Below are 10,968 nucleotides of genomic sequence, written 5' to 3'. Positions count from 1 at the left end.
CGGACAGCCCCAACCTCCCCCCCCCCTCCCCACCCTCCCCCCCTTTCCCCCCAGAAGTCAAGATGTCCATGCACCGTCTGTCTCTCAGCCCATCATGTGAAGACTGCATTCTCCAGGTGTTCAGTTGACAGACAGGTGTGGACATGTACAGCACTTACAGACCGAACCACACCAACACACACCATCATGTGAAGACTGCATTCTCCAGGTGTTCAGTTGACAGACAGGTGTGGACATGTACAGCACTTACAGACCGAACCACACCAACACACACCATCATGTGAAGACTGCATTCTCCAGGTGTTCAGTTGACAGACAGGTGTGGACATGTACAGCACTTACAGACCGAACCACACCAACACACACCATCACTGTGAAGACTGCATTCTCCAGGTGTTCAGTTGACAGACAGGTGTGGACATGTACAGCACTTACAGACCGAACCACACCAACACACACCATCACTGTGAAGACTGCATTCTCCAGGTGTTCAGTTGACAGACAGGTGTGGACATGTACAGCACTTACAGACCGAACCACACCAACACACACCATCATGTGAAGACTGCATTCTCCAGGTGTTCAGTTGACAGACAGGTGTGGACATGTACAGCACTTACAGACCGAACCACACCAACACACACCATCATGTGAAGACTGCATTCTCCAGGTGTTCAGTTGACAGACAGGTGTGGACATGTTGTACAGCACTTACAGACCGAACCACACCAACACACACCATCATGTGAAGACTGCATTCTCCAGGTGTTCAGTTGACAGACAGGTGTGGACATGTACAGCACTTACAGACCGAACCACACCAACACACACCATCATGTGAAGACTGCATTCTCCAGGTGTTCAGTTGACAGACAGGTGTGGACATGTACAGCACTTACAGACCGAACCACACCAACACACACCATCATGTGAAGACTGCATTCTCCAGGTGTTCAGTTGACAGACAGGTGTGGACATGTACAGCACTTACAGACCGAACCACACCAACACACACCATCATGTGAAGACTGCATTCTCCAGGTGTTCAGTTGACAGACAGGTGTGGACATGTACAGCACTTACAGACCGAACCACACCAACACACACCATCATGTGAAGACTACATTCTCCAGGTGTTCAGTTGACAGACAGGTGTGGACATGTACAGCACTTACAGACCGAACCACACCAACACACACCATCGTGTGAAGACTGCATTCTCCAGGTGTTCAGTTGACAGACAGGTGTGGACATGTACAGTACTTACAGACCGAACCACACCAACACACACCATCACTGTGAAGACTGCATTCTCCAGGTGTTCAGTTGACAGACAGGTGTGGACATGTACAGCACTTACAGACCGAACCACACCAACACACACCATCACTGTGAAGACTGCATTCCCCAGGTGTTCAGTTGACAGACAGGTGTGGACATGTACAGCACTTACAGACCGAACCACACCAACACACACCATCATGTGAAGACTGCATTCTCCAGGTGTTCAGTTGACAGACAGGTGTGGACATGTACAGCACTTACAGACCGAACCACACCAACACACACCATCATGTGAAGACTGCATTCTCCAGGTGTTCAGTTGACAGACAGGTGTGGACATGTACAGCACTTACAGACCGAACCACACCAACACACACCATCATGTGAAGACTGCATTCTCCAGGTGTTCAGTTGACAGACAGGTGTGGACATGTACAGCACTTACAGACCGAACCACACCAACACACACCACCATGTGAAGACTGCATTCTCCAGGTGTTCAGTTGACAGACAGGTGTGGACATGTACAGCACTTACAGACCGAACCACACCAACACACACCACCATGTGAAGACTGCATTCTCCAGGTGTTCAGTTGACAGACAGGTGTGGACATGTACATCACTTACAGACCGAACCACACCAACACACACCATCACTGTGAAGACTGCATTCTCCAGGTGTTCAGTTGACAGACAGGTGTGGACATGTACAGCACTTACAGACCGAACCACACCAACACACACCATCATGTGAAGACTGCATTCTCCAGGTGTTCAGTTGACAGACAGGTGTGGACATGTACAGCACTTACAGACCGAACCACACCAACACACACCATCACTGTGAAGACTGCATTCTCCAGGTGTTCAGTTGACAGACAGGTGTGGACATGTACAGCACTTACAGACCGAACCACACCAACACACACCATCACTGTGAAGACTGCATTCCCCAGGTGTTCAGTTGACAGACAGGTGTGGACATGTACAGCACTTACAGACCGAACCACACCAACACACACCATCATGTGAAGACTGCATTCTCCAGGTGTTCAGTTGACAGACAGGTGTGGACATGTACAGCACTTACAGACTAACACACTAACACACACCACCTTTGTGTTGTGTGTGTATAGAAATATAAACCGAAATGTTTTTTTATGTTCAGGAACTCAGCCTATCTGTTCATGCTCAGTAACGCAGCCAGAGTAGGTGATCTTGTCAGTGTAATGAGATGTGTCTGATCCACTATCTTTATGGAAAACCTGTCCCTTGTACGCTTTTTATTTTTATTATTACTTTAAAAAAAAAAATTATTATTGGTTTTATGTTTACCTCACTGAGTCTTGGAAATTAACCTCGGTTATGGTTCTCTCTCTCTCTCTCTCTCTCTCTCTCTCTCTCTCTCTCTCTCTCTCTCTCTCTCTCTGTCCGTTTGTCTTTCTGTCTCTGTCTCCCCCCCCTCTCCTTTATTTCTCTCTCTCTCTCTGTCTATCTGACTATCTGTCTCCCTCTCTCTGTCTCTATCTGTCTTTCTTTCTGTCTGTCTGTCTCTGTCTCTCTCCGTCCCCCCGCACCCCCCCCCCCCTCTCCCCGCTTCTTTCCTTTATTTCTCTGTCTCTGTCTGTCTGTCTGTCTATCTGTCTCCCTCTCTCTGTCTCTATCTGTCTGTCTGTCTGTCTGTCTGTCTCTCTCTCGAACGGCACCTACACGCTCGCACACATATGCATACACATGCGGCGGGTCAGCACGTACACACACACACACACACACACACACACACACACACACACACACACACACACACACACACACACACACGTACCCATCCACCACCCACAACCCCCTCCCCTTCACCCCTTCACACACCTGACACACCTCTATATCTGTCACCATGCGATCCATCGGTGTAACCCAAGAACGCTACCCGGACAAAAGTGCCTCTCCGGGTGATAATGTTCCGTGCTCCCAGATGTTATTTGTTGTGGCGACTGGCATTTTGTGTGTGTGTGTGTGTGTGTGTGTGTGTGTGTGTGTGTGTTTGATAATGACAGACACTGGAGCCCCCCTTTCACACTTCAATGCACACACATAGTTATAAAACTTAGCTGTACAGCGTGAAGTAGGTTTCACGGTGCAAACCGCTTTACTAACCGTACCCTCCCTCCTCCTCCTTCTCCCTCTCCTTCCCATCTCCTCCTCCTCCCCCCCCCCACCCCCCGCATCGTCCCTTCCCCCCCTTAGCCCCCACCGTCCCCACCTTTCCCTTTCCGACCGTGCGTGTGAACGTGTGTATGTTTGCACTGCAACAAAATTATTCGAAAGGAGATCAGTTCCTTTCATTTCTTGAACTTGGCAGCGTCGGGGAGCACACACACACACACACACACACACACACACACACACACACACACACACACACACACACACACACACACACACATTTATTCTTACAGTTCTATAAGAAAAAAGCTCCATAAAACGCGGTGGCCGAGGGATGAAGGAAATAAGTGGCCGTGTTATTTCCACTTCCGACACTTCCAGCACGTGCCCAGTGCCCGCTGTAAAACACAAGCCCTTTGTGTCCAGCCCGTGCCCAGTGCCCGCTGTAAAACACAAGCCCTTTGTGTCCAGCCCGTGCCCGGTGCCCGCTGTAAAACACAAGCCCTTTGTGTGCAGCACGTGCATGGTTGTCCCTGGCAACACTCTGTACACAAAGCTACTTTGACAGCAAAACAAACAGGTATACGCTGGCAAAAAAGGAAAACAAAAGACTAAAAAACGTGGACTTCACAATAGTCCTGCTGTGTCCCAGGTGAGAGCAGCCCGACTTTCACCCAGAGAAATGTATTGTGACTAAGAGTGATACAATGCAATACAATCCATTCGAATGCAAAACAGTGTAATACAGTCCATTGCAATGCAATGCAATACGATCCATTGCAATGCATTATAATGCAATACGACACAGTGCAACACAACACAATGCAACACGATACTATAACACAACAGAACACATTATGACACAACACAACACAACACAACACATCACATTATGACACAACACAACACATTATGACACAACACAACACATTATGATACAATAGAATGCAACACAACACAACTCAATAGAATGCAACATGACTACATATTAATACAATACAATGCGACACGATACACTACACTACACTACACTACACTACACTACACTACACTACAATGTAATACAATACAGAACAGTACAGTACAATATAGTACAGTACAGTACAGTACAATACAATACAAAAAAGAACAGTACAATACAACGTAACACAATAGGCAACACAGCCCATCAGGTGGAGACAGTGGAAGTATAGCCTGCCCCCCAGTCACCTTACCCTCAGGTGTGACAGATCGTTTGATGTGTGTTGGGGGGGTGTTGGTACTGCCAGGTGTGACAGATCGTGTGATGTGTGTTGGGGGGTGTTGGTACTGCCAGGTGTGACAGATCGTGTGATGTGTGTTGGGGGGTGTTGGTACTGCCAGGTGTGACAGATCGTGTGATGTGTGTTGGGGGGTGTTGGTACTGCCAGGTGTGACAGATCGTGTGATGTGTGTTGGGGGGTGTTGGTACTGCCAGGTGTGACAGATCGTGTGATGTGTGTTGGGGGTGTTGGTACTGCCAGGTGTGACAGATCGTGTGATGTGTGTTGGGGGGTGTTGGTACTGCCAGGTGTGACAGATCGTGTGATGTGTGTTGGGGGGTGTTGGTACTGCCAGGTGTGACAGATCGTGTGATGTGTGTTGGGGGGTGTTGGTACACACACCTTACTGCCAGGTGTGACAGATCGTGTGATGTGTGTTGGGGGTGTTGGTACTGCCAGGTGTGACAGATCGTGTGATGTGTGTTGGGGGGTGTTGGTACTGCCAGGTGTGACAGATCGTGTGATGTGTGTTGGGGGGTGTTGGTACTGCCAGGTGTGACAGATCGTGTGATGTGTGTTGGGGGGTGTTGGTACACACACCTTACCGCCAGGTGTGACAGATCGTGTGATGTGTGTTGGGGGTGTTGGTACTGCCAGGTGTGACAGATCGTGTGATGTGTGTTGGGGGGTGTTGGTACACACACCTTACCCCCAGGTGTGACAGATCGTGTGATGTGTGTTGGGGGATGTCTGTCTGTCTTACCTTTTTATCAAGCTGTCTGTCTGGCTAACCGTTTAATCTAGCTGTCTGCAAGTATGTATGTCTGTATGTCTTCCTAATCTGTAGTCTGTGTGTGTGTGTGTGTGTGTAACCTTTTAGTCAAACTGAAGGCTGTGGCAGCTCGGAGCCCTGTGTAAAGCCCCTTTGCCTTTGTGGTCAACAACGTTATCTGGACAACATGAGGCACAGGTAACCCCTAGGGTTTTATTCTGCCCCCCCCCCCTCCACTCACCTCCCACCATCTCCCCCACCACACACCTTCCCGTCAGTCAATCAGTGTTGATCAACCAAAGTATGCTGACGCGCCAGCTCCGTGACAAATGACTGGACTTTTCCTCCACCTCCTTTTTTTTCTGTCTTTTTCCTTTTTTTAGGGAGGGGGGAGGGGGGGCTTTGGCTTTTTGTTGATACAACCCCATGAATACACACCGCTGAATAAGCCATTTTTAACTGGACACACACACACACACACACACACACACACACACACACACACACACACACACACACACACACACAGAGAGAGAGAGAGAGAGAGAGAGAGAGAAAGAGAGAGAGAGAGAGAGAAACTCAATTCTGAAGATTCTAAAAGTTTATTTCTCAGGGATAAATATTTTAGGCAATATCTAGTCTTCCAGTATGGGTTCACACACACACACACACACACACACACACACACACACACACACACACACACACACACACACACACACACACACACACACACACACACACACACACACACACACACAGTTCTCGCTTCATAAGGTTAATAGACCACAGGCACCTCTAACTGTACGGTCGTTTTTTTGTTTTTAAAGTCGTGTCATTTATGTATGTATTTATCCATTCACATTCATTTTGAAAGTAGAGACAGACACATAGACAGAGACACAGCATTGTGAAAACTTATCAAGACACATAGACAGCATTGTGAAAACTTATCAAGACACATAGACAGCATTGTGAAAACTTATCAAGACATAGACAGAGACACAGCATTGTGAAAACTTATCAAGACACATAGACAGCATTGTGAAAACTTATCAAGACACATAGACAGCATTGTGAAAACTTATCAAGACACATAGACAGCATTGTGAAAACTTATCAAGACACATAGACAGCATTGTGAAAACTTATCAAGACACATAGACAGCATTGTGAAAACTTATCAAGACATAGACAGAGACACAGCATTGTGAAAACTTATCAAGACACATAGACAGAGACACAGCATTGTGAAAACTTATCAGGACACATAGACAGAGACACAGCATTGTGAAAACTTATCAAGACATAGACAGAGACACAGCATTGTGAAAACTTATCAAGACACATAGACAGAGACACAGCATTGTGAAAACTTATCAAGACATAGACAGAGACACAGCATTGTGAAAACTTATCAAGACATAGACAGAGACACAGCATTGTGAAAACTTATCAGGACACATAGACAGCATTGTGAAAACTTATCAAGACATAGACAGAGACACAGCATTGTGAAAACTTATTAAGACACATAGACAGAGACACAGCATTGTGAAAACTTATTAAGACACATAGAGATACAGCATTGTGAAAACTTATCAGGACACATAGAGACACAGCATTGTGAAAACTTATCAGGACACATAGAGACACAGCATTGTGAAAACTTATCAAGACATAGACAGAGACACAGCATTGTGAAAACTTATTAAGACACATAGAGACACAGCATTGTGAAAACTTATCAGGACACATAGACAGCATTGTGAAAACGTATCAGGACACATAGACAGCATTGTGAAAACTTATCAAGACACATAGAGACACAGCATTGTGAAAACTTATCAGGACACATAGACAGCATTGTGAAAACGTATCAGGACACATAGACAGCATTGTGAAAACTTATCAAGACACATAGAGACACAGCATTGTGAAAACTTATCAAGACACATAGAGACACAGCATTGTGAAAACTTATCAGGACACATAGAGACACAGCATTGTGAAAACTTACCAGGACACATAGACAGCATTGTGAAAACTTATCAGGACACATAGACAGCATTGTGAAAACGTATCAGGACACATAGACAGCATTGTGAAAACTTATCAGGACACATAGACAGCATTGTGAAAACGTATCAGGACACATAGACAGCATTGTGAAAACTTATCAGGACACATAGAGACACAGCATTGTGAAAACTTATCAGGACACATAGACAGCATTGTGAAAACTTATCAGGACACATAGACAGCATTGTGAAAACTTATCAGGACACATAGAGACACAGCATTGTGAAAACTTATCAGGACACATAGAGAGCATCGTGAAAACTTATCAAGACACATAGAGACACAGCATTGTGAAAACGTATCAGGACACATAGACAGCATTGTGAAAACTTATCAGGACACATAGAGACACAGCATTGTGAAAACGTATCATGACACATAGACAGCATTGTGAAAACGTATCAGGACACATAGACAGCATTGTGAAAACGTATCAGGACACATAGAGAGCATTGTGAAAACTTATCAAGACACATAGAGACACAGCATTGTGAAAACTTATCAGGACACATAGAGAGCATTGTGAAAACTTATCAAGACACATAGAGACACAGCATTGTGAAAACTTATCAGGACACATAGACAGCATTGTGAAAACGTATCAGGACACATAGACAGCATTGTGAAAACTTATCAGGACACATAGAGACACAGCATTGTGAAAACTTATCAGGGCATGTGAAGTAAATTACTGACAGGTATGGATATCGATCAGATCACAGAATACAGAGCTCACATTTTATCCCCCCCCCCCCCTCCCCGTGTGGTGACCACGTCAATCCTAGCTCCCCCCACCACCTCCACAAACATATCTCCCGGGCTGAAATAAAGCAGAACATCCAACCAGAACAAGTCCCATAGCAGGGACTGCCTCCTGCACATAGCACGAAAGATCTGGGTGGATTGAATAACTGTCACCACACACACACACACACACACACACACACACACACACACACACACACCTCGACTTTTTAATTTTTTGGTGAACAGCGCAGAGAAGCACCGAGGTCACGTGTGTGTGTGTGTGTGTGTGTGTGTGTGTGTGTGTGTGTGTGTGTGTGCGTGTATGCACGTGTGTGTGTGTGTGTGTGATTGAAGTGGTTTTTGTCAAACCCAGTATCCACTTTGGGGTAAGCTGTTATACACACAAGGATATCTTCTTTCATTGTAAATGGCGTGTTAACGCGGAGCATAAACCAAAAACCAGAGAGAGAGAGAGAGAACTTTTTAGAATAAGAACCCATGTATACACACACACACACACACACACACACACACACACACACACACACACACACACACACACACACACACACACACACACACACACCACAGATCCCGGCCACAACAGACAGAGAAAGAGGCCCTCATGTCGAGGACAAACTAACTGGTGGCTCAGTAACCGACACACCAGTGGCTCAGTAACTGACACACCAGTGGCTCAGTAACCGACACACCAGTGGCTCAGTAACCGACACACCAGTGGCTCAGTAACCGACACACCAGTGGCTCAGTAACCGACACACCAGTGGCTCAGTAACCGACACACCAGTGGCTCAGTAACCGACACACCAGTGGCTCAGTAACCGACACACCAACACAGCCACCCGCTGCACTCTGTGGACAGGTTGGGAGGGACAGTTGATGTTGTGCTCAACGTTGGTCCTTCTGAGGACAACTTGACATCGGTTTACAGAGAGAGGGACAGAGAGAGGGAGAGACAGAGAGATTGGAATGGTTTATTCACAATCAGGACACAGCCCCGACTGAAGGGGGTATACGTAACCACAATGCAACTCAGTGAAACTACATACACAAATAAGCATAAATATAGACAACAAAAAGTACATTATATCCGTTTTACGAAGTAACAATGAGAGAGAGAGAGAGAGAGTGTGTGTGTGTGTGTGTGTGTGTGTGTGTGTGTGTGTGTGTTTTGATTGATTGATATGGATACTTATATAGCCTAGCGCCTATCCTCGGTCGGAGACCAAGCTCTAAGCGCTTTACAAACACGGAGTCATTTACACAACAGGCTGCCTACCTGGGTAGAGCCGACTGACGGCTGCCACTGGGCGCTAATTATTCGTTTCCTGTGTCATTCAATCAGATTTCAGGCACGCACACACACAGAGACAGACATGTAACATTTTACGTGTTTGACCGTTTTTGTTTCTTTACCCCACCATGTAGGCAGCCATACTCCGTTATCAGGGGTATGCAAGTTGGGTATGTTTTTGTTTCCATTACCCACCGAACGCTGATACGGATTACAGGATCTTTAACGTACGTATTTGATCTTCTCCTTGCGTATACACAGGAAGGGGGTTCAGGCACTAGCAGGTCTGCATATATGTTGACCTGGGAGATGGGAAAAATCTCCACCTGTTTTCCCGTGTGAACGTGCTATGCCCGTGTGTGCGTGCTATGCCCGAGTGTGCGTGCTGTGCCCGAGTGAACGTGCTATGCCCGTGTGTGCGTGCTATGTCCGAGTGTGCGTGCTGTGCCCGTGTGTGCGTGCTAGTGTATGTAAAGGCGCACAAGGGGGACCAGGGAGGTGTGTTCTGAACAATTCAGGGAACAAGGGTTGTTCCTCTTCACTTCCAACAGGAACCAAGATGAAAGAGCTCCTCACACTGGGAAGTTTGACAGCATGAATTGTGTCATTATTATATGTATAAAAATATAACTCTTTGTGTGTGTGTGTGCGTGTGCGTGTGTGCGTGTGTGTGTGTGTGTGTGTGTGACCAGAGCCAGGAGTGGGAAACGTCCAGCAGTTCAGAAGACGAGGATTCCCCTGCTGACATCAGACAGTCACGTGCCGGCCACATGGTGAGTCACACAGTCACGTGCCGGCCACATGGTGAGTCACAGTCACGTGCCGGCCACATGGTGAGACACACAGTCACGTGCCGGCCACATGGTGAGTCACACACATCACACAGTCACGTGTCGGCCACATGGTGAGTCACACACATCACACAGTCACGTGCCGGCCACATGGTGAGTCACACAGTCACGTGCCGGCCACATGGTGAGTCACAGACATCACAGTCACGTGCCGGCCACATGGTGAGTCACACACATCACACAGTCACGTGCCGGCCACATGGTGAGACACACAGTCACGTGCCGGCCACATGGTGAGTCACAGACATCACAGTCACGTGCCGGCCACATGGTGAGACACACACATCACACAGTCACGTGCCGGCCACATGGTGAGACACACAGTCACGTGCCGGCCACATGGTGAGTCACACAGTCACGTGCCGGCCACATGGTGAGTCACACACATCACACAGTCACGTGCCGGCCACATGGTGAGTCACACACATCACACAGTCACGTGCCGGCCACATGGTGAGTCACACAGTCACGTGTCGGCCACATGGTGAGTCACACAGTCACGTGTCGGCCA

The 10,968-nt window shown here is 47.2% G+C and overlaps 1 protein-coding gene across 6 annotated transcripts in view; it reads left to right on the top strand.

The window, feature by feature from the left end:
* LOC143277069 (coiled-coil domain-containing protein 60-like) overlaps window positions 1–10,968 on the top strand; it is a 96,333-nt gene that overhangs the window by 13,383 nt on the left and 71,982 nt on the right. For all 6 annotated transcript variants that reach the window (XR_013053680.1, XM_076581805.1, XM_076581806.1 and 3 more), the window contains exon 3: window positions 10,299–10,379. Coding sequence is in view for 5 of the 6 variants with exons in the window: in XM_076581805.1 (XP_076437920.1) it covers window positions 10,299–10,379 (81 nt within the window). In the remaining variant the exon portion in view is untranslated. The remainder of the gene's footprint in view (window positions 1–10,298; window positions 10,380–10,968) is intronic.

This window comes from Babylonia areolata, chromosome 33, assembly GCF_041734735.1.
Source record: "Babylonia areolata isolate BAREFJ2019XMU chromosome 33, ASM4173473v1, whole genome shotgun sequence".
In the NCBI taxonomy this organism is placed as follows: domain Eukaryota; kingdom Metazoa; phylum Mollusca; class Gastropoda; order Neogastropoda; family Buccinidae; genus Babylonia; species Babylonia areolata.
This window is presented reverse-complemented; position numbering and strand designations above follow the sequence as displayed.